We start from the raw sequence: 27,935 nt of genomic DNA, 5'->3' as shown, positions 1-27,935 counted from the left end.
AACCTACAAAGTCCTGGGGAGCCAGCTCAGTGGCCGAGAAGCCTTGAGTGTCACATCCAGTAATGAAAAAAATTTCCCTGGAAGTCTCTTCATTGACCAATTTATTTCTATTTTCCATTTGTTTTAACAGCCTTTCTAGCCTGCTACTTAGAGGCCAGGGTCTAGTTGATAAGGGATGAATTTCTCTTTTTGCCAAGAAATTACAAACTGAATCCAGAAGTTAAATGCACCCCTAACGCAGCTCTCCCACATCATGTTCTTTACACACACCTTCCCACCAATCCAAAACAGAAGAAACTTTCTTTATCCTACTTCTGCTTCATAAATGCATCTGTTGCATTTTAATTATAAATGCTTATATCACAAACATGCTTATGTACATGCATCTACAGAAACTGCTATTAAGAGCAAGTTCATTTCCATTCCACAGTAACCTATGCCATCCGTGAGGCAGTGGAAATAAAGAGATGATTGGGTTACGAGCAGCCACTTTGCTCTCAGAGGCTTCCCTGGATTTTTGTCTTTGGAGACAGCCTCGTTATTTTCACTCTGCAGGATGAGGCTGAGACAGAGTCTGAGTCGCTGTCCTGGACCCCTGCCCAGTCGCTTGGCCACACAGCCTGGCCTTGGCCTTGTAGCTTCCGGTCTAGAAGACCTCTGTGTGTCTGTGCTGAGAAGGCAGGAAGAGAGGCCTGGGGGTACCAGGAAGCCCTCTAGGGGAGGAAGGTCAGAGGGTGGGATGTAGCTCAGTGGCACAGCACCCGCGTGGCAAGTGTGAGGTCATGAGTTTGATTCCTGGTACCAAAAAAAAAAAAAAAAAAAAAAAAAAAAAGTGTAACAAGGGAGGTCAGGAGGCTGGCGGGGGTGGGGGGGACGGGGACATGGGCCTGCAGGGCCTGGCCTGACTGCGCCAGGATGTAAGCAGCATGGGTAGAGACCAAGACAGGCTGCAGTCTGGGGGAGGGCCTGGATGGGGTCCCTAGCACAGGCCACCAGAAAGACTCCAGGCTGCAGTACACACTCTCATCTCCTTGAGTCTGCTTCTGCTGCCCTGCCCTCGGTTCCCAGAGAAAGGACAGAACTTTCCGCAGGGCTCACATCAGAATAACCTGTCTTGGCTGGGTATGGCAGCGCACACCTGTGATCCTAGTAGGTGGGAGGCTGAGGCAGGAGGACTGTACATTCCAGCCTCACGCAGGTAATTAAAGATTTAATGAGACTCAGAAAATAAAAAGGGCCAGGGATGGGAAGCAGCTCAATGCAAAGGTATTGGGTTTGAGAGAGACAGAGACAGAGAGAGACAGAGAGACAGAGAAAGACGGAGAGAGAAAAGAAAAAGGCGTACCAATCTTCTGACTCCAACCCTCAAAGCCTCGGGCCTACAGGCCCACCCTCCCAACTGTGGCTCTGACCTGCGAGCCGGTCCTACTGGACTTCTGCATTGGACCTCACCTTCATTCCAAAGCTAACTAAACCCATTTACTCACAGAGATCACCACTGGAAGCAGCAGGCGGTGCCCATGCTCACACCGAGGCAGCCCCTGACCCCCCACCTTCCTTCGCTTGGTTGTCACATCCCCACCCCAGCCTGGCAGGAGGCTGCATGGCAGTCAGCAGCCCTGAGCTGCAGCTGTGTGTGACTCCCTGGGTCACTGAGTCTCTAGGGGCCACAGTCTCTTCACCCTCGAAGCAAGGCGAGGGGCCCACAGAACCCCTGTGGAGGCTGGGGAAGCCCCTGGCACACAGGGTGCTGTGCTGGGCCTTTGCGGGGGGCACTTCCCACATGGGAGGGGTGTGGCTCTGCTTCCTGAGAATCTGTGGGTTCCCCTTTTTCAGGGCAGTTCAGTCCCCTGACGCTGCATCAGAGAAGGCAGAGGCACTGCCGCAGCAGGAATGCAGGGTCAGGCTCCCCGGCCTGGATCTCGAAGTTCCTCAGATGGTCAGCACGGAACCCTGCTGAGTACTCTGTGTTCCTTTTCATGGTGCTGAGCACTAAACCCAGGCTATCTCCCTATCTTGTCTTAAAATATTTTATTCTGAGGGGTGATCACTGGAGTTTTTTGGCTTGTTTTTTGAGATAGGGCCTCACTTTATAACTTAGGCTGACCTCATACTCAGGATATAGTACAGGCTGGCCTCCTGCCTCAGCCACCCAAATGCTGGGATTGCAGGTGTGTGCCACCACGCCCAGGAGATGAGGGCTGGCTAGATCGCCAAAAACTGGGCTCAAATTTACGACCTTTTTGTCTCAGCTTCTCCAAGGGCTTGTGCCCTGTCTAAAGATGGCTTGTCTGCTGCGGCTACACCAGCCAGCGCTGAGCTTAGCCAGCAGTGCACTCCACTGCAAGGCTCCGTGGTCTCCATGGCACCAGGCAGACTGCTTTGGGTTCCGGGCTCCGCTGGGGGACTATGTTAATTAGAGAAGCCATCACCGATCAAAAAACTATCCAGCTGGGGCTGGAGATTTAGCTCAGCGGCATAAGCGCCTGCCTTGCAAGCAGGCAGTCATGAGTTGATCCCTGGTACCAATAAAAACGAAAAAGACAAAAAAAAAAAAAAAAAACCAAACTATCCAGCACTAAACGGGCTGTGAGAGGTTGCCTGCTCTTGCAGAAACACAGAGGCTCAGCTCAGCCTGGGGACTAAACTTCGGCCATTCAGGACACCACCACCAGGGCTGGTATACGGAGGTGAGTCACAAGGCAACCTTAGACAGTGGACACCTCTGAAAATAACCCTCGCAGTGTGGGGCCCCCTGTGCTGCCCAATGCGGGCGCCAGGCCCCTGCCCTCCCCGGTGGCCCGCTCATCACCTACCACTGGCCACTGTCCAGTAGACCTGCGCGTCCTGGGTCTGGTGCAGGATTCGGTAGGGGGCCACGCGAGCGCTGGAGTCCAGCACCACGTCCAGGGTGCCCACGAGGAGACCTGGGAGGGCAGAGGGGTGTGCGGGTGAGGCCACGGGGCAGGGGGGGTGGGTACTCGAGCAGGGCGGCCGCACCCTGGCTTCCAGGCCCTGGGACAGGCTCTGCACCTCTGCCTGGAAGCGCTGCTTATTGGCTCCTGCAGGCAGGGGCGCATGTGAATTCAGGGGCCCCGAAGTTCAAACAATGCTGGGAAACTTCCTTCAGAAAAACACAGGCTCAGATTTGAAAACAAATGTTTCTGTAATTCCTCCTTTGAGGGCCCTGGGAATTGAACCTGAGCCATGCACGTGTGCGCGCAGTTACACCCGGCACTCAGCTCCACCCCTGCTCACCCTCCCCGACAAGTATTCTTTTCTTTTCTTTCTTTTTCTTTTTGTACTTCTTTTCTTGCAGTGCAGGGGTCTGAACCCAGGTGCTTTATTGCGGAGCTACACCAGAGTTTTCTTTTCTATTGCAGGGCCACACTAAGTTGCCCGGATGGGACTTAAACTTGCAATCTTCCTGCCTCAGCCTCCCTCAGTGCAGGGATTCCAAGTGTGCGTCACCCCTGCTCAAGGGTCTGTTCAGCACAAGGAAATAAGTCCCTGACTCAGGCATTCAGGCTGCGAACGTCCACAAGGGTGAGCACTTTGCGTCCTCGTGAATCGAATCCTCGGGCTGAGGCCTGGGGAAGGCTCTCCGGGCACGTGCACTGCGCGCTCCCGCCGCCTCCGCCAGCAACTCTGGTTCTTCACCGCACAATGACTTTGTGGCATCGCCTTCCCTATCAAACAGAGGAAGACGACGCGGTCTTTCTTCAGCCATGGATAGCAAACTTTTATTTTTATAAGTTCAATGAGGTCTCTCCCAGCTTCAAAAGTCAGGGGCGGAGAAGGACACACAAATGTTCAGAGCTATCAAGTTTGAGAACAAGGCTCTCCGTGGAGGCGCTGGAGCGTTTCCAGCGCACCCTGTGGGCGCGCACCACGGCTGTGACAGCGCTGTCTTCGTCGATGTCTCTCTTTCTGACACACCGGCAAGGAGCATTTTCTCCTGCCACTGTCGGCCTGATTTCCCCTTGGTTGGTTAAACTGCCACGCAGGCCAGGTGTGGCGGTGGTTCCTGCACTGAGAGGCTGAGGCAGGAGGGTCGCATGTTTAAGCCCGGCTGGGGCGAGTTCGTCACTCGTGACACACTGCCTCAAAATAAAAACAAAACCAGCAGCAACAAAGGGCCGGGGGCGCAGCTCCGCGTGAAGGCCCGGGCGGCTGCCCGGCGGCCCCACGCGTGTTTTCCAAGCCCTTCCCATGGTTCCCGTTGGGTTTCTCGCAGGGCCACGGCCCGAGCGCGTTCCAGGCGGGCCTCGCTGTCCGCCCGGCCCGGCCCGGCCCGGCCCAGACCCCGCGCAGCGGCACCGGCTCGTGAACCCCCGGCCCGGCCGGCCCGCTCTAGGCCCGGCTCCGAACCGCGAGCACCGAGGCAGGGCGCGGCGCTGCGGCCCCCGACCCCGCTCCGCCCCGGCGCCCCCGCCCCCCGGCCCGGGCCGCCCCGCGCGCTCGGCTCACCCGTGAGGCCGCCGCCCTTGCCGTGGCCCCGGCGCCGCTGCAGCACGAAGAAGGGGTTGGCGCGCTCCGTCACCCACAGCGCGTGGGCCACCAGCACCTCCTCCGGCCCGAGCCACATCGCCGCGCCGGGCCGGGCTGGCGGCGGGCGGAAGCGCCGTAGCGCGCGGGAGGAGACGAGGCCGCGCCCCCTGGCGGCCGCGCCGGGCGAGGCGGGGCCGGGCGGGGCACCGGGCGGCGGGGAGCCGGGGCTCCGGGGCACGCCGGGGCGGCGGCGGGTGCGCCGGGGAGGATGCGACGCGCGCTCGCTCTGCGGCCCTGCCCGAGGCCGAGGCCCAGGCGCCCTCCGGGCCGAGGCGTCTTCCGGGCCAGGGCGCCGCTCCCAGCGCGGCCCGCAGGGGGCGCGCGCGCCTCGGGACGCGTCGCAGAGCAGTGGGCAGCTCCGGGGCCGCTCTCGGGCCGGGCCGGGCCGGGCCGGGCCGGGCCTGGCCGGGCCTGGCCGGAGTGAGGCCTGGAGGTTACTGGTCCGCGTTCGGCCGCCTCCGGACGTGGCTGACCCGGCCTGCTGCCCTCCCGGGTTCCCGCCCGGCCCAGGGCGCACCTGGCTCCGGGAACGGGGATCTTCAGGCTGCGCCGGGTGCGGGTTCGAGTGGAGTGGAGCGCAGCGGGCCGCGGACGCTGACCTGGGGCGCGCTGGGGGCGCGCTGCTTCCAGGCCTCCGCGCCTCGGAGGTGCGGGTGTGTGCGCTAACGACGCACACCGGCCCGCCGCGTCTTCCGCGGTGTCGCTCGAGATGAGTTAAGACTTTGCACGCGTAAACTGATAGTGTCATTCTGCCAGCCAGAGCTTGGAAATACTTGCCGCCCCCTCGAGAGAGGAGGTGGACTATTGTGTCGCTGCTTCCTTCCAGGGCTCCTCAGCTTTGGTCCTGTATTCGGATTCCCACGGGGTTCTTCGAGACCCAGACTGGCGGCCGACTTAGGACGTGCGTGTCTGAGGAGGTCGTGGGTGGTGGTGGTCCCCCAGCCCAACCCTTGAGAACTGTTCTTTGTACCAAGTAAAGAACATCTGTTAACACTTAGGATGTGCAAAGCCTGATTTTTTCTCTTTATTTTCAGAAATATAATTCACATGTCATAAAGTTCACCCCTTTAATAAGAGTGCAAAGTTTTAATGACAAGGTTGTGCAGCTTGTGCCACTATTTCCACAATTTTTAATTACTCCAACTGAGAATCTGGTTGCTGGTTGCACTGTCAGTCACTCCAAATCTCTCCTGCACCCAATCTCTGAGGATCACTGCTTTTGTCTCTGTGGTTGTGCCAGTTCTGGGTGTATAGTATAAATGGAATGATACAACTAGTGGCCTTTGGTGCCTGGCTTCCCTCACCACGATGTGTTTGAGATTCATCCATATCGGAGAATGTATCAGTGTGGCATTCCTTTTTAATGGCTGGATAATATTTCATGGTATAGATTTACTGTTTTGAGGTCCTGGGATTTAGCTCAATGGACTAACCCTAACTCTAACCCTAACCCCCGCGAAGATTTAGTGTGTGTGTGTGTGTGTGTGTGTGTGTGTGTGTGTGTGTGTTTAAGGCAGGGTCTCATTATACAGTTCAGGCTGCCTGAGCTCACTGTGCAACCCAGGCTGGTCTCCAACTTGCAGCAATCATCCTGCCTCAGTCTCCAGAATGCTGAGATTACAGGCATGCCACACCAGGCTCAATTTGCCGTATTTTTTATTCAGACCCAAGCTGAGGACCACTTGAGCCATTTCTGTCTATGAACAGTGCCACCATGAATATGCAATGTTGCATGAACCCGTTTTTAATCCTTGTGGATGTGCCCTCCACCGAAGACTGGTGGTGTCGCTGTGTGGAGATATGACTCTCTGAGCAGCCACCTAACTTTCCCAAAGCAGTGGAAACATCTCACATTCCTACCCAACCTATGCGAGGTCCAGTTTTTCCATGTCTTGCCATACCTGTCTTTTTTATTATAGTTACAGTGTCTCTAGAGGGTTGAAGAGATATCTTGTTATGGTTTAGATTTGCATTTCACTAATGAATAATGATACTGAATATTTTTTCATGTACTTAGTCACATTGTCTTTCTTTCTTTCTTTCTTTCTTTCTTTTTTTTTTTTTTTTTTTGGTACTGGGAATTGAACTCACGACCTTGCACTTGCCTAGCAGGCACTTAAGCCTCTGAGCTAAACCCCCAGCCCATTAGTCACATTTTCTTTGGAAAATGCATATTCATATATTTTAAAACTGGGCTCTTTTTAGTTTTAAGTTGTAGGAGTTCTGTATTATTTTAAGTTGAACCCTGGCCGCCATCAACCTTATTTTTTGTTTGTTTGAGACAGGCTCTTGCTAAGTAGTTTAGGCTGGCTTTGAACTCACTCTCACAGCAATCCTTCTGCTTCTGCCTCCCAAGCACTGGAATTACAGGTGTACACCACCACGCCCAGCTGGTATTTATGATTTTGAGATGATAAACATCCAGGCAGGTGAGTTCACACAAGCATTTGGGAGCCAGTAGCACTGATGTTTAGGCCTTTCAGGCTCCAGTTCATGTCCTCACACACTGGACATTTGCTTGCTGCCTTTCCTGCACTTCCCCTTCATGAGCACCTAGCTGGTTACCAAGGGAACCAGGCCTGGGCCACAGCGTGAAGCTCATGTTGGCCGAGACTATCTGCAAAGTCTGTTTGTGGGGTCACCGTACCTGGCTTGGTTGTGGCTGTGATGGCAGACCTTACCTTTCAGAGCACTCAGCGATATGAGCCGCTTGCTGTGGCACCTGTGCCAGGGGTTTGCCACCACTGGCTTAGGCCATTCTGGGCTGGACCACCTCCTGGGGAGCAGACCAGCTCTTGAGGCTGAGAGTAGAGATCCTCGAAAGGAAGCACCAGGGGCAGATGTGTCCTGGTGTCCCATGAGGGGCTGGGTCACTGACCTGACCATTATACCCCTGGTACCTGAGCCTTTGGGAGCCCCTGAATCTCTCTTTTACTTTAGCCAGTTTGGGGTTAGGTTTTGTGTCACCTTCAACCACAACAGGTGTCACTTACACATGTTACAACCCACAGGACTCCATGAGACCAGAATCGTGTTTTTAGTGGGTTTTTATTGAAATGGTTATATTAGCAAATTCTGCACATACAGATATACACTATTGACATATGGGTATATACCATACAGTTTCACAAGGTAATATACTTACAGCAACCATGTGGACCTAGGAATTGTGCTGCCCAGAACAGTCCCGAGGGTTGAGATCTGAGTGTTAAGAAATCAGCTCACACTGTACTGGCAAGTGTATTCTAGACAAGGTGTCCGCCTACAGTGAGCCCCCAGAATCAAGCTAATGATCATGTTTGCTTCATGAGTATTTGATGTGTGTTCTTTCTGGCAACAAGTTATCCAGTGGTGAATTAAAATCAAGTGCATAGTTTCCCTTTTATCCCTCTGGGTGGAAGGTAAAGCATCCGCTGCATTTCATTACACCCTAAGCTACCCACCCTACAGTACCTGTGCTACAGTTAGAAAAATAGTTCTGTGTGCCATCCTCTGAGATGCTGTGCATAGTTAGCAGGAACCTGGAACGGGAGGGGCTCTTTGCATGATCCAAATGTGAAAGGGATAACTAAACTTTTTACTAGTATAAAAGCTACTGAGCATCAAAACCAGTCACACATAGTAGCCACTGACAGAGCCCAGTCCTCCTCTCATACGGGAACAGGGTGTCTTCGTGAGGTGGTGCTGTTCTCCTACCCCATCGTTGTCTCCCAGGTGAGGGCCTTCCTCTCTCTGTAAGCACACTGGTCCAGTTTTCTTGGACAGAGATTGCCCCTAGAGTTCATCCTGATCCCCATTTTTGGCTCAAGATAATACATTTTGGCCAAGAACCAGCCAAGAAGCCCTAGAGGCCCAGGTGCCGGGCTGATGACTAGCGACGGTCTCCCGTGTACCTCTCTGCAGGCTGGCAGGGGTCACCCCAGCACAGGGTGCTGGCACTCAGTACTGGGGCGCACTAGTGGCCAGGCCCATGGAGCATGCTCACCACTCAGCAGCCCCCCGCCTGCTGGAGGAGTCTGCATCTGAAGGAAAGGAAACATCTTAGGATGTGATACACTACCTGTCCTCCCTCCGTTTTAAACAAATATCTTGGTTCAATATCTCTTAGTCAATAGAAAAGTCCTTTACTATCACGCAGTGTGAAAACACTTGGATTTAATTGTGGATAAAGGATAATTTCTAAAGAAAGTTAGAATCCATGTTATATTGGGTTAAATTTATAAATAACAGCTCAGTGCAGTCTTCTGTAGCTCTCAGCAGTTGCCAGTGGCTGTGAAGAGAGGTGAGTAGAAAGGTGATGCTCCCCTGATGGAAGGGCGCATGAGGTCAGGCCAGCTTGTTGCACTCGGGGAGCCAAGCGTACTGGTGAGAGCTGAGCGTCTGCACCATCTGGGCCCCGGGAGCTGTGTCCCAGGGGTTGGGGTCTGCTGCAGCAGAGAGAGGCGCTGATGACAGCCTCCAGTTTGTGACTTTCCACCCAAAGATGCAGGCAGTTTACAGAGGTGCTCAGGGCGCCTCTGCCCTGACTCTGCCCTGGACTTTGGGCCAGAGCGATGCTCCTCCAGCGCTTGTCTTTGTGAGAAACCCATTCTTTCAAGCTGGTGAGTGGGGTCCACACCACCTGGAGCCCCTATTTGTGGGATACATGTGTGGAGGGGTCAACAGAAAGAGCTCGGGGAGCCTGGGCCAGAGGCCCGAGTTACTTGGCAGCCCGAACCCTTCTGGAAGTGTGATACTTGAGCTGCAGGAAGTCTCTTCCTTCTTCCCCAATCACGATAAAGAGTCACCAGGGGAAATCCTCCGGCACACACTGGGACACCAGAACCACATCTGGAGGCACGGATGCTAGCTTTGAGCCGATGGCTCCCTCCCACTCTCTGCTGCGGGCTGGCCCGGTTCACTCTGGAAAATGTAGGCAGCGTGTTCATGCCAGGCCTGCTGGAGGCCCAGCTGGCTTCTCCTCCTCCAAGTTCAGTCTCCTGGGCCAACTGGGGCACCTGCACCTGCTGCCCTGCAGGGATTCTGGGGCTCCCTGCCCCCTTGCTCCTGCGCCAGGTGTGTGTGATCTGCAGAGAGCCCAGGACCAGCCAGGGCTGTGGCCAGGGAGAGGCTTCCCAGCACGGCCGGGCTCCGGCATGCTTGGCCCTTCCTTGTCTGCAATCCACACAGCAAACGCCACTGCCTTACTCCTGCGAAGCCCCCCATCTTTCCTCAGATGTTACAGAACTGCATTCAAGAACACTATGCACTCGTCCCTTCCTCACGTGAGCTCTGGAGGGCTGCACCCACAAACAAATCCAAAGTGAAAGGTTGGTATACATAGCTCATCGGACAACCGCCCCTACCAGACCTGGGGTCCCTCCACAGTGTACCCCCTAGCAATGGGGGCTGAGGCTGTTCAGCTGTGTGACATCCCTGGGCCTGGGTGCCCTGGATTGCGCAACATGAGAGGCAGCCAGTCTGTGTGTGAAGAGTGAATTATGCTCCAGGGTTTTGTGGTCTGCAGACGAGCTCCAGCAGCCCCTCTGGTCCCTTGCTTCCACCGGTGCTAGAGTCTTAGTGCAGTGCTGCCTCCCCAGCTCCACCTTCCTCAGAAGTGCGGGCCCCTCTCTCCAGGCTGTGTCCCTTGCAAGTGCCTCAGTGAGGGGCCGGGGCGCCAGAGAGGTCACGACTACTCAGGGGCCACCTTTACCACCCAGCCTGTGGCAGACCTCTGTGTCTCTGCACCCCTGAGGGGACCCTACAGCACCTGCGGATGCCCCTTCAGCCACAAGCCTGGAGCTCTCAGCCTCTGCGCCCAGCTCCTGGCTCCCACCTCTTCAGCAGATTTGGCTCAGCTGAGAAGCCTCCTCCACCCTCATCGCCCTCCGCCTCTGCAGCTCGGGGCAGCTCCTGGCAGCCTGTCCAGGTGCAGCCCCAACCCTCTGGCTGACACTGCTGCCCTGGGGCCTTGGTCCGGTCTGGTCTGGTCTGGTCGGTTCGGCCCTTCTTCCCGGTGCTGTCTCTTCCTGCCCCCGTACAGGGACAGCTTTGTTTCATTCATTTCACTTCCCACGGGGCAGCTGACAGTCCGTTTCCTACAACACCTAGAAGGTGTGCGCCAGGGGTGGGGCCCAGGGACTCTTCCTCAGGGAGCTGCATCCCGCCACTGAGGCGCAGCCCCAACAGAAATCTGCAGTCGCTGGGCCCACCTGCACTCTTCTGCAGTGAGAAAACCTGACCATGGCCCAGGGTGGATTTAACTTTCTTCTTCCAGTTTCTCCTCCTGGACGCCACACCCTGAAACTCAGCAGCTTAGTGTCATGCATGTGTGAGCAGCAGTGCCTGTCAAGGTAAGGGCACTCTCACCAGGCACGTCACTACCTTGCTGCCCAAGAGACTGTGCTGATCTTTCCTCAGTTAAAACCAATGTCACTTAAGGATGCAGATCAACAAAGTCGCTGGATGCAAGAAGCAATACAAATACAAAAAGGGCTTGTAAAGCTCTTGGGGTGAGTCGGATTAGTATGATTGAGCAACTTGGTTTTAATACCTTCTTGACAGGATCTTTTGGGTGGCCTGGAAGTGCCCTTGCTCTGGACCAGGCCAGGTCCAGGAAATGGCTTACGGGTGTCCCTCTTCCCTGGGGCCAGGCCCTGGGACAGGAGAGGTGCTGGGAGATGAAGTCACAGCAGCTGGTTCTCTGGGCCTCAGCAGCAGCTGGGGATTGGCTGGCGGAGTCCGTCTTGCTCTGAGGGCAGAGGCAGGGCCTGGACAGACAGCACCAGTGCCCCGTGCAGGTACCTCTTGCACTCTCTGAAGCGGGAGGAGGGCCTGGAGTGGCTTCTCCTCGGGGATGAGTAAGCCTTGTGTTCTGACTGTCACTCCAACCCTTCTCCACTTAGGTCCCAGCACCCAGCTCCATAGCCAGCAGAGGGGACAGAAGGAGAGGCCGGGGGCAGGCCCAGCTCCGGGCAGGCCATTGGAGGACGCAAGGTTTGTGGTGCTAATGGCCACTCTTTAGCTTTTCTTTTCTTCAAACAGTGCCCTCTGGGACATGGGTAGGGTTACTTCCTGATAAGCACCATGGTGTGAGGCCTGGAGCAGTGGGCACTCATCTGTTAAGTAAGGGCTGCTGCCTGCACTCCAGTCCTGCCCGCCACAGCTGGGCTCGGTGGGGCCGCTCACACGGGGTGTGGGCTGACAAGGATGGCCTCACAGGGCGCACGGCAGCCAGCCCTGAGCTTTCCGCCCTGACTCCCTTCCAAGTGGCTGCCAGCAGGGAGGCTATGGTCTGGGCTGAGCTCTGCCCTCTTTCAAAGCTGTGTCCTTGGGAGGGAACGAGTGTCCTCAATGAAGACAGGACATTCTGTCACTGAGCTGGGATCTGGGGTGCCACTCCAAGGATGGTCTCTCAGGAGCAAGGCTTCCTTGGCCGTTCTGCAGTGAAGCTGTCACAGATTCGCCAGAAACTCATTATTATATCAGTAGATTGTAAAGATTCAATTTAAAAGTATTTCTTCTCTAGCTTCTCTGTCTTAGCAAAGCAAAAGTCTGGGGTGACATCTAGTGTGCACGCCTTCATACAGGTGCACAGATCAGAAGGCAGTGCTGCAGAGGATTTCAATTTAGGGTCATGGAAAACACAGTCAGCGAGCAGAGAGCTCTGCAATCCTCCAAGCCCAGTCTTCCTGCCAGCCTGGGGAGCCAGTGCAAACACAAGTCAGGCGCGAGGCGGGAGCGCGGGCACAGCAAGCTCCGAGCCCTGTCAAACTCACTTTCCGGCTGAGAACTGAGTCGGGCAGACCACCATCTTTCTCAATGACACTGTAACTGAAACTGCTTATCAAAAATATTTTTTACATTACAAAGACTATAAAAAGGAAAATGAATAAACAAAAGCCCTTGGTAGAGAGTAGAAAGCAAAAGCAGTTAAAACCTTAAAGATCTGCTTGTCCCAGCCTTAAACTATCAGGACGAAATGCTGCTGGCTCTAGTGCTGTCACCGTCCCAGGTCTCTCGTGGGCTTGGTTTTGGCCGCATCTGTATCTGAGGCACCTTAACAGCAAGGTACAAGACAAGATGCCACAAACAGAAAGATGGCAAGCGCTTGTTTCAGACTCCCACCCTACAGAGCCAGCACAGTAACAGGGTGGAGACCAAAGGGCCAGTTTCACCGCCAGACACGTGGCTCACGCTGGGGAGGAGCAGGCTGAATTGTGGCAAAGGACACACAGCCTGGTTTGCTCGTCTTGGTTCCAGGACTCACAGAACACGGGCTTCGCTCCTGTCCTCCAGTGTCCACTATGTCTCTCCTGTGAGCCTGGAGACCAGGGCTCCAGCACCCGCTGAGGTCGGGGTGGGCAGGGACCGGGTCAGACCCATGAAGACAGAAGTGGGCCCTCCAGTGGGATCCAGCAGCGGGAGAGCGGTCAGCTCTTCCCAGTGTCACAAACCGCTCTGATGCTGACCTCTGCAGGCTGAACCCTGTGGGCTGGCACCCTGAGCCACCCCCACACGTGCACCCATGGAGACGAGCCCACAGACTGTGGGAACGGGGACCTTCAGTACTTAGTGGCTACAAAAGTACTTGTCACCTTACGTCATGCTCAACACAAGACACTGGAAAATGACGAGGTGGACACCTCTATGCCTCAGCACGGAGCCGGGTCGCGCCCTCCGTCTGCCGAGGGAAGGGGGTCAGTCTCAAGGGGGTGTGAAGGGCAAGGCTTTCTCTCAGCTTCCTATGGAAAGGGCTTCTCACAGGAACAACAAGAGCCAGATGACAACGTAGACCCAGCCGGGCGCTGAGACTCACTCCGTGCAGGGCGGGGAGCGCCGCCCACAGGCTCTAGGTACGTGGCAGGAGAGGGTGGCGGAAGCTGTGTTTGAAAGCCCCAGCGCCGCCCTGACGCAGAACAGTGCGTGATTATTCAGGGACATATGCGTGGTGCAGCATCAACTCCTGGCCCCCTTGTCCCTGGGAATGGCCAGGCTTGCTGGGAGCCCACGTTCATGGCCATCTTGGCAGGTGTTCAGTACCGTGAGGCTCAGCTGGGCAATTACACCGTCCTCAAAGCCTCGCCCTGGGGACTCTGCAGTGTAACCCTGAACCCCAACCTGCCATGCTTCCAAAAGGGATGCCGACGGAGAGTACAAAGTAAGAAAGGCTATCATAAATCAAATCACAAAGGACGTGGACCCCACAGCCCCTTTTTTAGGAATCAGGTTTTGTTCTCATCATACATGTCCAAAGAAGGTTCGATGGTAGAGAATTCACTTTCGTACACCAGGCTCCGCGGGGACAAGGAGTTTCGGTGAAAGAAGTGACCACCTGAAAAAGGAACACAGAGACAGACTTAGTCACCAAGCCTGCAGCTTGCACGCGCTTTACATGCTTTGAAATACTGCATCTCTTCAAGTGTCTTCTTCAGTCCAGCCCCTTATTCCAGAAAGAAAAAGGGAATCTAGGCCTCAGGGTAAGCACACTTTCTTTTAATTAAACTAACTAACATTGCAGGGTTGGTAAGTGGACATGCTACATCTGACCACTGAGCTACACACCCCTGGCCCTCAGTTTAGGTTTCTGTGTGTTTGGGATGGAAGCTGGAGTCTCACAGCCTAAGCAGGGCTCGCTAGCCCTGCAAGCCCAGTTTACACAGCAATAGCCCGTCTCAATCTCAGGGAGGTTACCACCATCCCATATCACCCTTCACTGACTCTTCCTACAATCTGGAGATGGCTCTTGAGAGTTTCCCACCACAGCTGACCCAGCCCACTGCTGAGCCCCTGTTCTAGGCTGACCTGAGGGGTGTGGGGTGCATGTGTGTGTTATGAATCGAGACTTCTACTAATAAGCCTGTTAAAATAAACACTGGAGACAGCTAGAGGAGTAGCGTTACAGCTTCATATGGTTTAACAAATGAAGCCCACGTAATAAAGTGTCCAAGATAAAGAGCCACTTCCCACTGACCCTCGCCTCGGGGACACGCTGGCCTTCATCCCTCCTGGTCCTTTCTGCCTCAGACTTTGTTCAGTTCCTACTATGCAAGACCAGGACTTTCTCATGTCCCGACCCTCCATCCAACACACTTTCCACTGCCTCAATAGAAGCACACTTTGGTAACTGTAAAGAATTGTGCTTACATTATTTCACTATTTGTGCTGCTCATAACTAAGCCATACTTACAGTTCCTTTTCTGTACCATGGATTTTTATAGCTTTACTGATGTGTAATAAACATGCAATAAAAGGTTCATATCCAAAGGGTAGGTTTGGGTACCTGTCAAACCATCACCAGAACTGAGATAACGAGCGTCACCACCACCTCCACCTCGCCCTCCCAATGCCCCTTGGGTATCCCGTCCACTTTCCCCACCCTTCATCTACTATCAGGGAAACAGGTTAGTTTGCATCCTTCTAGGATTTTATATAAATGCAATCACATAAGACAAGTGGTCTTCCAGTAAAGTGGCTCTGAACGCTGTGTGCAACCGTGTGTGAAAGATATGACCTGGGTTGGTCTCTGTTTCACTTTTTAAGAAACTGTTCCCCTGTGATCACAAAACACTGGGAGGCCGAGGCAGGAGGACTGCAAATTTGAGCCCAGCCTGGGCAACTTAGAGATTTGACAGGATCTAGTCTTAAAAAAAAAAAAAAAGAGCTAGGGATGTAGCTCAGTTCAAAGGCTCTGGGCTCAATCCCCAGAACTGGGTAGTGGGCTGGAGTCAGTTTTTCTAAAGTGACGGCACATTTTACATTACTACCAGCAGTACATGAAAATTTCAAAGCCACTGGATCTCACTAGCACAAGATCTGATTGGTCTTTAGGATTTTTAGCCATGGTAGTAGGTATCTCAGTATGGTTTTAATTTGTGTTTGAAACAGGACAAATCTCATTCAGTACCTATTTTTAGCTAAGCATATGACTCTTTTTGTAAAGGGTTTTGTTCATGTCTTCCACCTTTTATCACGGCTGAGTTCTGTTCATATTTTCAAGGGTAAACGTTTCCTCTTCAGTTTTAGAGTCTAGTTATAAGTCCTTTGTCAGATATACATTTGCAAATAGTGTCTCACAATCTGAGGTTTGTCTTTTCTTAGCAATGTCTTTTGAAGAAAAAAGGTTCAGATTTAGATAAAATTCTATTTATGGAGTTTTCCTTTTATAGTTTGTGCTTTTTGTATTGAATTTAAGAAATCTTTGCAGACCCCAAGATTATTAGGATTTATAATTTTTTTAATATGGCAAGAAATAAGGCAGAAGCTCATTGTTTTCTCTTTTGAGACAGGGTCTCATCATGCTGTCCAGCTGGCTGTGGCCGGTGGGAGCCCAGGACCACAGCTGTACTGATGAAAGGCTGCAACCTTCCATTGGCCTGCAGTGCTGGGGACCCTGAGTCTGGGCCTCAGGCATTCTGGGCAAGTGCTCGCACCCCCATCCTTTGAAGTTCAGTCTCCGCAGATAGATATTTACTTATTCAATCCTCATTTGCATAAAACATGCTTCTTTTCCAGGGTCTTGGCAATGGTGCTGAAAAACTACGATGACATGTTCTGGGCAGTTCCCGAGGATTACTGTCTCTGCGAGCCACCACCCTCATGTTCCTGGCAGGCAGTCTCAGCTACTGGAGCTTTATCAGTCTTGAAATTAGGTATTTCAGGTTTTGCAACTCTGCTATTTTTCAAATGTTGTGATGGGCAGAGGGGAAAAGAAGCCTGTTCTAGAGGATAGACAACTTTTAAATGAAACCATTTCATATGCTAGTAAATAAGCACTAAAAACATTTGTATTCTTCCTTCCTTTCTTTTTTGAGACAGAGTCTCACTATGTAGTGCAGCCTGGTATTGAACTCGGGGCAATCCTCTTGGTTCAGCCTCCCTGAGGCTAGGATTACAGGTGTGCCACCATTCCCGGCCTATTTTCTTTTTAACGTTTGTGTATTTAAAATCTACCACAGTTAAAACATTAAGATACATTTAAAGCTGCTTGTTATTTGCAGAAGCTCGGAGATAAAGTCACAAGTAAAATATGAGAAGTTTAATCTGACGGATAAATCCATATAATTCAATTGTACTGGAGTGAAAGATTTTAAAACTTGCTAAAGATGAGATTTTCTATTCTACAGGCAGAACTGAACCATCAGAAATGGAAACAACTTAACTTTCTCAGTTAGAGTAGTGATCAGCTGACACCGAATCTCTGGCAGTTCCTCTGTGCCCCAAACAAGCCCATCAGAACAGAGCTGGGGATGCAGACACAGCTCAGCAGCAGACAGACGTTCATGTTCATGCGGCCCTGGGGCCGAGCTCCAGCTCCAAAAAATAAGACATAAATATAAAGCCAGGGCTGAACTCAGTGATCTACAGTAGTTGCCCAGTTTCCTTATGAAAAACGGAACACGGGGTGTGTGGGGAGGGGAAGGACACACTGAATTCCGGAGAAAAGCGGGAGGCTGGATTTGCCAAGGAAGTGTACGTCTTGGTTAATCTGTAAACACACTGTTTCTTCATCAAATGATTCTGTCATGGTTGTCACTGGCTACTTAACACCACTGGGCAAGCACTTAGTGGAGGTGTGACCCAGATGCGGACAGACTGTGCCGTCAATCGTGTTTACCTCAGCGAGGGCACACAGCACTCCGAGAGGGCGCCGCTGGGCAGAGGACACTGCCCTGGCACCACAGCCCTCCGTGGGTGTCCACCCCTGCCTTCCTCATCCCCGGGAAGCCAGCCCTGGACTTGCCACACACGGCACGGCTGTGTCTGTTTTGAATTTTACTACTTAGAAACACGATGCGTGGTCTTTTATATCCAAATTCTTATACACAATATTGTCACATTCATTCAGTGTCACTGATTAATGATGGTACAAATTTTCCCTGCCTCTGGTATTTCCTGGGTAACTACTACACGATTTGCTTCTCTAACTTTTGCCGACGCACAGCCACACGTCTCTGTGGCGGCTGTTGTGATTACTGCCGGGGGAGTATTCTTGGGTGTATCTTTTGTTCCCGTGCATATTTTTGAGTGGCCTGGTACCTGGCCTGAATAAGGTTGGCAGCCTTCCAGAGCCACTGTTCTGATTTTTCCTCCCTCCAGTGAGAATTCAAACGCTGCGTATCTATGTCAGTGCTCAGTACTGTTTCCTTCAGTGCAGCACTCCTGTTCCTGATGGGGCCACATTATGATTGTAATTCGTATTCACTTGATAACCACGTAGAAAGACGCCTTTCATAGGTTTTTAGGCTACTTGTATATCTGGCCATTCCGAAATGTCAGTATGTTTCTTTTGCTCATTTTTTAAACTGGGTTGTTAGTCTGTTTTTTTTTTTCTTTTATTCTAAACAAGTTCTTTGTGATTCATAAGTATTACAGGATTTTTCTTCCAAAATAGTATATTCTGATGAATGAAAGTCTTACTTTTAGTGTGGCCTAATTTATTTCATTATGGTGCTTTTTTTTTTTTAGTTGTTTAAGAAATATATGCCTCTCTTAGGTTTTTTTTTCTTTTTTTGTTTTTCGAGATGGTCTTGCTATGTTACCCCAGCATGCTTTGATCTCACTCTCCTCCTGCCTCAGTTTCCTGAGTAAATGGGATTGCAGGTGGGCTTGGTGGCACATACCTATAATCCCAGCACTCAGGAGGCTAAGACAGGAGGATCACGGAGGGTTTGAGGCCAGCCTGAACTATATGGTGAGACCCTGTCTCAAAAAAAAAAAAAAAAAAAAAAAAAAAAAGAAAAAAGGGTGGAATAGGGCAGTGAATGCTGTGCGCAGTGGTGAGTGACTCCAGTCCAAGCCATTTCCATGTCCCTGGAAGAGAGTGCCGGGCAGATGCTGTTTTAGGGAGGAGCAGGGCAGCTGCAGGGCAGCTTCATCTCAGGACTCCCAGTGTTACCCTATTGGAGACCGGGTGAAGGTGAAGGAGATGTCCAGGGTCAGGAGACACTCAGTGTCATAAGCTAAATAATTCAGGCACCAACCCTACACAACCAGAGGCCAGGATTGGCTTGAAACCCTGTACTTTTTTTGTTTTTGTTTTTTTGTCTTTTTGAGACAGGGTCTCACTATGCAGTTCAGGCTGGCCTTAAGCTCACTTTGTAGCCCAGGCTGGTCTCGAACTCACAACGATCCTCCTGCCTCAGCCTCCCGAGTGCTGGGATTACAGGTGTGAGCCACCACGCCCGGCAATCCTGTAGTTTTTTTTTTTTTTTTAATCTTGTAGCTTTTAAAGTACCAAAATTGGCATCCTTCCTCAATCCTGCTGTGGGGTGGCTGGGTTTATTCAGCATGATCTGCCTCCGAAGTCTACAGCCAGTCATGCTGGACTGGACAGCACCACAAAACTGCAGATCCCAGAAGATAACCACAGGTCTGAAGTCACAGAAAACTTTAAATTCTCATCACTCCATAGGCCTCTTTTTGATTGTCTGATTGTGGGTGTGAACATTGTTTTCAATTTTGTTCTTGTTTTTTCCTTCTTTCTTTCCTTCTTGTCTTTTTCACCATCTCCTGGGTCTAGGTAATCTATTCTTCAGTCTTGCTTCTCATCTTTTTCTTTTTTAAATTTCTCTAATTTTTCTTCCTTTAAAATGTTCTTACCTCAGGGTAAAATCACTCTGCAGAGTGGCTATGCACTATATATAATTTTCTGATTTGTCTAAGATTTGTTAGATAGCTGTAAATCTTATACCTATGGTCAAAGGTGACAAATTAATAGTTATCACAGTGACAGTCAATTGGTTGGGTCAACTTCAGTTAAGAAACACCCAACTAAATTGGATCAGTGCAGTTCTGGGTGTGGAAGACCTACCCGAGAGGATTATCACCAGATCGGTAAAAATGGGGAACCAAGGAGGCTCGCGTGTGTTTCTTGGGAGCTCAGGCTTCCCCTTCACCTTGGACATCTCCTGGCTTCCAGCACAGGCACTTCAGCTTTCCATGGCAGACCCTCTGGCCTCCTGAAGCAGACTTGCGTGGGTCACTGTGGTCAGCTCCAGGCCTTTGACTGGATCCTTCAGATCTCCAGCATGCAGACAGACCTCTGGACCTCTTCCACTCCTGGCTGTGTGGGCGGCCACTACAGGATCAGGTGATCTTGTGAATTCTTTTTTTTTTTTTTCCTTTTTCTTTTTTCTGGTACTGGGGATTGAACTCACGACCACCTGCTTGCAAGGCAGGTACTTATGCCACTGAGTTAAATCCCCAGCCCCTGATCTTGTGAATTCTTATGTATTTGTGTATCTTGCGTTAAATCTGTTTCTGTGGTAAGCACTGACTGATACACAGTTTGTCATTTTTGCCCTTGATGCTATTGTTATTACTGATTGTGCTACTTTAGCCGAGGTGACATAGTTGTTATGATCAATTGATCTTCCTTGTGTGCCAATATGGAGATTGGCTGGGGGTCATAAATAATTCTGTAGTCCAGCACCAAGGAACTGGATGCCAGGTCAAACAGGCAGTAACCTGTCATCCCTAATGAACTGAAGAGGCAGGATTCTGGGACAGACTCAAAAGCTAAAAGCCAGCTATGCCTTGAAGACACTGCTGAAAAGTAGTCATTTCCTTCATACTAGTAATAAAGCTACCACCATAAGCAATTTACAAGCCTTAACACAGAAAACCAACAAACAGAAGCTGAGAAAACACAGCAACAAGATGCAACTCAGAACCCCCAACTCATCCAAGGCAAATCAAGGGGCACCAAGGTAGAAGAAATCAAAAGTTACCCAGTTGAATTTTATGAAATGGTAGCAGCAGAAATAACTAAACAGACCAATAAGTCTGTTGACATAAACAAAACCATGTGACATAAACCCACCATGAAGGAAATGATTAGTGACTCTAGAATAGAAATAGATAAAAAATAGAGTTTAGGAAAGAAATGGAAACCATGAATGTTCAACACAAAAAGGGAACTCAATTTCATAAAGCACTCACCCCAGCCCTGATTCTAAAGATTTTAAGTAACTGAAATGTCCATAAGTTGCGAGCTGATTCAGTATACACTGTTCTGTAAACACTGAAGAGAATGAGGTAGATAGATCTGTATGCACTGAAATACAAAATTCTCCAAATACTATGAAGAACTACATAGCCTGCAGGTTCTGCTTTGGGAAACCTATTATATTCTATATTTTTAGCCTCACATTTCATTATGTACCTGTTTTTGGATATAGTTCTAGCAAAATAGCAAATGGGAGGCCATCTATGCCCTAAAATCACAAGGTATTTTGAACAGGTAAAGGAACTGAGGCAGATCCAAAAGAAAACAATTCTGAACAGTGGAGCCAATTAGAAGAAAACTGTACAGTTAAAATGAAGGCTGAAAACAGTCATGAAAGTTTAAATCTTAATTGCTTATGTGTTATCATGAGCATGCCTGCTAACAATATTTGTGCCATTCCTTCCTGAGACTTCTAGACTTCAAGGGCCTTTTTTTAAAAGGTATATTAGGTTAATTCTTAAAACACTGCCAGGCACGGCGGTGCACGCCTGCAACGCCAGCACTTGGGAGGCTGAGGAGAGGTCGCTGTGAATCAGTGGCCAGCCTGGGCTACACGGGAAGCTCAAGGCCAGCTTGAACTACACAGTGAGACCCCGTCTCAAAAAATTATTTTTTTTTGTTTTTTTGGGTACTTGGAACTGAACTCAAGACCTTGTGCTTGCCAGGCAGGTGCTGTGCTGCTGAGCTGTCTCCCTGTTCCCTGCCTTACTAAAGCACCTATAATTTGTTGCTCTGGGTACCACATTTCCACTATCATCAAGATAGGTTTTTTGTTTTTGTTTTTATTTTTGGAGGAGCTGCATAAATGTCTATTCTCCCCTACACACCAAAGGAAAATTAGTGGATCTGCGGCCAAGAATAACTTGTTTTTCAGTAGTAACTTGTTTTAAAACTGTACAGGAGAGGATTTATTAGGTAAAGATGCCGTGTATGTTTTACTAAGCGCTGTCCTAATGCTTGTATGAAAGGACAGGCTTGTTTGTCTGCAGAGTATCTAGAGTGTGCACAGAGCACGGGCAGGGACGAGGGCCAGGGTGGGGAACACCGCCCACTGCCTGACCTGTGTTCCTATTCTCATTTTCAGCCATGGACATGAATTACTTACTTGGAAAAGTTAAACAATTTCTAAGTTTATGAAAAGTGGAATGAAGGAAAAATGTCTATGTGTGATTTCATACTGGTCCTCCGAGATAGATATGTCACTCTTAGTTCACTGACAGGGAAGGAGGCTCTCAGAAATAAAAAGTTTGCTCAAAATCATTAAGCTACAACTAGAATCGTGGTAAATCTGAACCAAAAGTCAAGTTAGCTCTCACTTTTGTACTCTTTTGTACATTTGTCATGGTTAATGTCTGTGTCCCCCAGGCCTCATGAGTTTGAATTTTGCAATTGTTACTCGTTCATTGTCTAGCGCTTGGATTGATGGTGTCAGTGCTCCACCCACCTAGGGGTGGAATCAGGATGTGATGTAATGGCAGGAAGAAGGTGTGTCTTTCTCTTTGCTGGTTCGAGCCTGCTGTTTGCAGCCGCTATGAAAGGCAGCCCAGCCATGCCTGCCTGTCTTGGAGCCAACTGAGTGTGGACAGAAACCTGAAAAAACTGTAAGAAATAAACCTTTCCTTTCCCAACTTTGAGCTTCAGGTATTTTGTCTCAGTGACAAGTAAAAAGTAACTAAGACAACTTTGCACTGCAAAAAGTAGCCAACAAGAATTTAAATTCTCTTGCTGCAACATTGTGGACTGATTTCAGACCTTACACTGCACAAAGGAATGTCAGTAGTAAATGAGAAGGTATGCTTTTCCTAAGGCAATCAAAATTTAACTGACATTGAAAAACACCAAAACCTTCACAAAGGCCCGATGCTACTACTTCTTTTCCAGACTTTTAAGAAATATTGTACAAGACTTTGGTGTTCAGTGGTATTTTCAACAGACTAACTCAAGGGGCTGACAAATTTGACTGCCTTCACTAGAGACACCTCATTGTGCTCTGTAGTGAGACAAGGTCTTACTGTGCAGTTCAGGCTGTAGCCCAGGCTGGTCTTGAACTCACAGTGATCCTCCTGCCTCAGCCTCCTGAGTGCTGGGATTACAGGCGTGTGACACCACACCTGGCTTGTGTTCTATAATTAATGTAGCGATGCCACCTACAAGTCTGTACCCTGTGTCTTCCTAAAGAAATTAAATAATGCTGAGGTCTTTTCTCCTCCTTGGTCACCAGGAATTCTCTCTGGAGTGAGGTTATGGGGTCCCAGAAACAGGCTCCAGCCCCTTACCAAGGCCCTGTCCCTCTGATCTCCTTGCACTGTTTCTGGTCTGTTTCCAGATCAGATGTGTGGATCTGCTCTCGAGAGGCAAAGTCTTGCACTGTGGGGAGGGATAAATGACCAGAATTTTCATTCAGACTTTCCCTGTGAGACACGTGCAGCAGTAGAGGTGAGGCTGAACCTCTCGGAGTCCTTTCCGTGGGTGACTCCCGTGCCTGTGGCCCTCGCTTCCTCCAGGACGACACACTCAGCTCACCACCACCAGTGTGTGCTGGTGAGCACGTGGCATGGGCACCCAACAGGAGGCCACCACAGGACACAGCAGCGTGGCGCTCCCGTCCCCCGTCCCCAGCGAGGCTATTCCCTCAGCGCTTCACTGGACTGGTTCACTGCTTCATACACGGGAGGGAGAAACAAATACTACCGAGCAAACCTGTACACCAGGCACTTTCAGAAACATCATCTTTCTACTCTGCAAAGCTCTGTGCTGCTGCTGGTAAGAGTAACTTTCATCCCATAGGTGAGAAGCCAGCCTGACTAACCTGGTCAGCGAGAGGAGAGGCCAGCCCCATACCTGCACAGGTCTAACGCGTGCTCCTTGGAGCAGCTCAGAGTACTTTCTGTCCCCTCCTGTCCTTCCTTTTCCCTACCCCAGTCTCTCCGTTCTGAAAGCAGAGCTCCTAGAGCTGCAATTTACCCTCTGTTAGCACATGAGAAGGTCACTAGGGGGCACCTCCACTCAAGTGCTTGGAGTAGAGGTATTTCTCAGCCTGTACCCTAACCACCTGGGTGGATTCGAGGTTTCAGGTGGTCAAAGTAGTAACTGCCCAAATCTTGCCATTTGCTGCAGGCAGCTGCAAAGTGTGTAGGCCAGCAAGGCTGCACTGACTTGCTCCTGATCACCTCTGACTAGCTGGGAGTTCTCAAGGTCCCTGACATCTAAACTACAGAGCACCAAGAACTTTAGACACACACACTCTCGCTGATCAACTCTAAGGACCAAAATTTCATCACTAGCTCCCATGCCAGATGCATGAGGTTGCTGAGGGTGGCGCCAGCCTGGATGCTGTTCCACAATAATCCACTCCTCGTCCTGTAACCAAGGGCAACCCTTCCTTCCCACGTACCACTTGCCAGTAAATGCTATTGAGGATGAAGAGCTCACTCCTGCAGCGCTAAAGCAGCTCCATTTGGTCCAATCTTAAGTTCTCAGAAAAAGATACTGCTCCTGGCCCCTCAACGACTGAGCCCAGGCTCTGATCTGCCATTCTGCACATAATCCCAGTGTGCTGAGCTCTCTGTGCCTTCTTCCACCAGCCTGATTTCTAAGTGGGCCACGATTTTGGCTTGAAGCTGAGGTTCATCTGGCTCACACTTTGAAAGTTCCAGTGTCAGGAAGGCTTGATGGAGAGATGTTCTAGTAACTGTCCAGTGTTTGACTCAGCAAGCTGCTGTTGGGTTCTGGGTACCCGGACTTGCTGGTCAGCCAGGACAGTGGCTATGTGTCTGGTAACCTTGCAGGCTGCCCTGAGGGGCACTGCTATGCCAGTGGGGGGATGTTACACAAGGACTCTGATGGGGACTGCAGGCGGCAAGGCAGCATGGTTCAGAGCTGGGGCTTTGGCGGCAGAATGGATGCTCTGCATCAGAGGTGGTCAGGTCACAGGGCATCGCTGGGATCTCATGGGACACAGCTTCTGGTTTAAGTCCAGCAACTCAGGTGAGGGTTTTTCTGTTGCTGTGGGGCCCCATGCCTCATACATTGGCCCAAACTTATTCCTTCCTCTGTGCATTCAGCTGGCCTTAACTAGGTCTAGCTTCAGTCCAACACTCAAACACTTTTGTAATAGACAGCACGGGCAACGTTTTCTCTGCAATTTGGCAGTTCTGGTTTTTTGTACATTTGGATTGTTGGCTTAAAAGAATCCCTTGCAGCTTCCAAAGGTGAGGAGTCCTCACTAGCACTCAGATACTTTAGCACCACACAAGGCATGACGCTCTTCAAGACCTCTGTCGTGGGAGAACCCATTGCCGACGCTTGTGTTTCCCAACATTCCTCTGTTCCCCACGTGGTCGGGCCAGTCCCAGGCTTCAGTCTCCACTTTGGGCAGCTTGACAAAGCCACCCTCAGCAGGAAGAGTCAGTGCCAGTCGGGAAGCCCAGGAGCTGGGCCCAGGCAGCAGACTGAACTCTAGCAGGAGAAAAGGGTGCCTGGGGTGCCTGCTCATCCACCCACTCGCCAGCTGGTGCCTCTGAAAGAGCTGCTGGGCAGCCCTTGGAGCCCGTCCTGCCCCCACCCTGTGAGGGCATTAAGGTCCTGGCAGCTTGGCATGGCTCATGTGGGTACTGCTGCCCAGGCAGAGCTCTGGGTGGGTAGCGGAGGTGGCCACGAGGCTGGTTCTGCCATGAGGCCGACTGCACGATTCTAAGGTGTAGATCGGATGTTGGCTTGTGTGCGTAACTGAGGTGGTGGTGGAGGTGAGAAGCCTAAGAGGGACGCAGAAATTCGGTTTGCTTCCCCAAGCTCAGCAGTACGCAGCCTTGACAGGAGCTCAGGGGCCACGTGCTGCTGCTGGGAGCCGTGCCTGCGCTGGGCTGCTCCTGCACACTGCCCGGGGAAGGCCTGGACAGCCTGGCTCGGTCTGGGAGTCTCAGCTACAGGGGATCTGTGCCCTCTGGCGCTAAGTGCCAGGCAGGCGGGGAGGCAGGGAGAACGCAGTGAGCACAGCACTGTTAGGGGAGCGACGGCAGAACCCTGACCCCGGCCTGACACACCCACACTTCGCGTCCACACATTAGCTGTCTGAGGGTTCTTCCCAGCACCTCCTGCAATACATTTTACTTTCTGCCTCCATAAACTAACTCTCCATCCCACATGCAACTCTTTCACACTCAGTGAGCACACGTCAGAATCTCGCTGCTGGAAACTCACTCACTGAGTTCGCAGGGAAATCATCTGTGGCTGAGCTCTGGGCGACCTGTTAACTACACATCCATGGGAAAGCAGGCTGTGGGCAGAAAGATCAGGCCAGGCACATCCTTGGCAAAGCACCGAACTCTACCCCGAGCCACAGCTGAGCGGCCTTGAGTCAGAGAAAGCCTTTTCCTCTGCCCAAAACCTTATGCGTCTCCACCACACTGACGAAAATCTTGAAAGGTAAAGAACCTGGGCAGGTTTTGGGGGTTTCCTGTAGCCTCACACAGCCTGGCTAGGCGGTCACCGACACGCACACAGTGGATCCACTCCCGGGTCTGCTACACCTCTATCTGCTCAGCCTGACCTTGCTTCTGCTGCTGCCTGTTACTGCTCCCTGCTTCCTGGATTCCTCAGCATACCGGTGAACCCACAGGACCTTAGATCGCAAGCCTGCGCTGCGTACAGGGCAAGGGCACATCCCCACGCCTCTGCCCTGCTGCTCCATGCTGTCTGAGCTGAACCAATTCTCTCACCAGCCCCTCATCGAAGCATTTCCAGACTTCCTGTCACGGCCTATGGGTCTTCACCGCTGCTTGTCCACTGGCTTGTTGGGTAAGGCAGTTTCTAAGCCATGGCATCCTCCACTAGCGTCTGTATCTGCCTGTTTTAGAGACTCTGTTATGTCAGCCTCAGGAGCCAGTCTGCTTCCAGCTGACACTGTCCAAAAGGCACAGCTCTCCTTGCTCCCCACAGGAAAGCTCAGCCCTTCTGAAAAGCCCTGAAAAGCTTTGCAAGTAGCTCAGGATTTCTCAGCCAGCTCTGCTCGAGTCCGAGGCTGGGCCCAGCACATGGAAGAGTCCTTCCTGTCACTGCACAGGCCCGCAAATCCAGATGCCCCATTCCCTGCCCATCCACTGGTGAGCTTCCTCAGAAGGCAGAGTAGGGGCTGAAACAGACCTAGGAGTCAGCCTATCTGCCCCAGAGCCCAGCATCATTACTGCCAGCAGTGTAACTCCAGTGATTCAGCTTTTCTAAGCACATGTCCTTGTCTGTTAAAGAAAAAAAAGAGCACTGTTGCAAGGGTCAGATAATATATGTGGAGTGTTTAGAAGAGTACCTAGCACACAGTAAGTGCTATAGGTGTTACTAAAAAACATAATGTATAAGCTGGGCGTGGTGGCACACGCCTGTAATCCCAGCACTTGGGAGGCCTAGGCAGGAGGATCATTGCAAGTTTGAGACCAGCCTGGGTTACAAAGTGAGCTCAAGGCCAGCCTGAACTGCATAGCGAGACCTTGTTTCAAAAAACAAAACAACAAAAAACCTAAAAACCCCACATGTATATGTGTACACACACACACACACACACACACACACACACACACACACTTACTGTACATGCACTAGATCAATAGCTGCATCGATACTGTTCTTTTCTGTGTAGAGCTCAGCTCTCAAACTGTACCCTTCACTCAAATCTTCTGTTTTTTTCCAAGACTCAGATTGCTTAAGGAAGAGTGAGGACCTTGTATAACTTAGCAAATGCTGGTCCAAGTGGCTCAAGATGGGAGGATAGACAGTGGGCAGAGGTTCGGACTGGCTGGGTCCCACTCTGACCTTGCCATTCATTGTGTGCAAGTGGCCCTGGGCAAGTTCCTCGAACCTCTCCAACCCCCAGTTTCTTTGCTGATAAAACAGGCAAACAATTATAGCTCTCTCGCTAACACTGTAACCACGCCTGGCACAGCCTCAGCGATCTGGAACTGCTGAGCAATAGTTCATAGTTCCTTCCTGTCTAGCCTTGTAGTGAAGATCTGCCATAGCCATTTCTATTTCACCCGAGTCTGTTGCTATTAAGTTCTATTCCTCCTGTCTTGATTAGAAGCTTAGTACAGTAAAACCAAAGGATTTGGAAAAACTCTTCAGGATCTTCCCTCAATTATTTAAGAAGTCTACAGTTACAACCCATCTGGCCAGAGTGATACTGAGATTTAATTCAGTCAGACTTTAATGGCTACAGGTAAGGGCAGAACTTGATAGGCAACAGAGGCACTTTAAACTGTACTCAGTGATGTTTAGTCTATGCAAATACTAATCCTTGGAATAAATGGTTCTTTAAAAACTTCTCTGAGGAGTCGGGCGAGGTGGTTCACGCCTATAATCCCAGCACTCGGGAGGCTGCAGCTCTCGGGAGACTGAGGGTTGCAAGTTT

At 51.0% G+C, this 27,935-nt stretch overlaps 2 protein-coding genes and 1 pseudogene across 3 annotated transcripts in view; all 3 read right to left on the bottom strand.

Moving 5' to 3' along the window:
* Positions 1 to 4,657, bottom strand: part of Tbc1d9b (TBC1 domain family member 9B) — a 34,162-nt gene extending 29,505 nt beyond the window's left edge. For both annotated transcript variants that reach the window (XM_063230449.1, XM_063230450.1), the window contains exons 1-2: positions 4,471 to 4,657; positions 2,817 to 2,927 (exon numbers count right to left, since the gene is read on the bottom strand). In XM_063230449.1, coding sequence (XP_063086519.1) covers positions 2,817 to 2,927; positions 4,471 to 4,588 — 229 coding nt within the window. In that variant the 5' untranslated portion in view covers positions 4,589 to 4,657. The remainder of the gene's footprint in view (positions 1 to 2,816; positions 2,928 to 4,470) is intronic.
* A 2,923-nt stretch (positions 4,658 to 7,580) lies between these two features.
* Rnf130 (ring finger protein 130) overlaps positions 7,581 to 27,935 on the bottom strand; it is a 126,480-nt gene continuing 106,125 nt past the window's right edge. The window contains exon 8 of the mRNA XM_063230460.1: positions 7,581 to 13,864. Within this exon, the coding sequence (XP_063086530.1) occupies positions 13,755 to 13,864 (110 nt within the window). The 3' untranslated portion in view covers positions 7,581 to 13,754. The remainder of the gene's footprint in view (positions 13,865 to 27,935) is intronic.
* LOC111757424 (nuclear receptor subfamily 5 group A member 2-like) lies at positions 13,885 to 24,835 on the bottom strand (annotated as a pseudogene).

The sequence above is a fragment of the Cavia porcellus genome, unplaced genomic scaffold (assembly GCF_034190915.1).
Source record: "Cavia porcellus strain 051 isolate PalLab524CR breed Dunkin Hartley unplaced genomic scaffold, mCavPor4.1 scaffold_19, whole genome shotgun sequence".
Lineage (NCBI taxonomy): Eukaryota > Metazoa > Chordata > Mammalia > Rodentia > Caviidae > Cavia > Cavia porcellus.
Note: the sequence above shows the minus strand (reverse complement) of the source record. Positions and strands in the feature narration are given on the sequence as shown.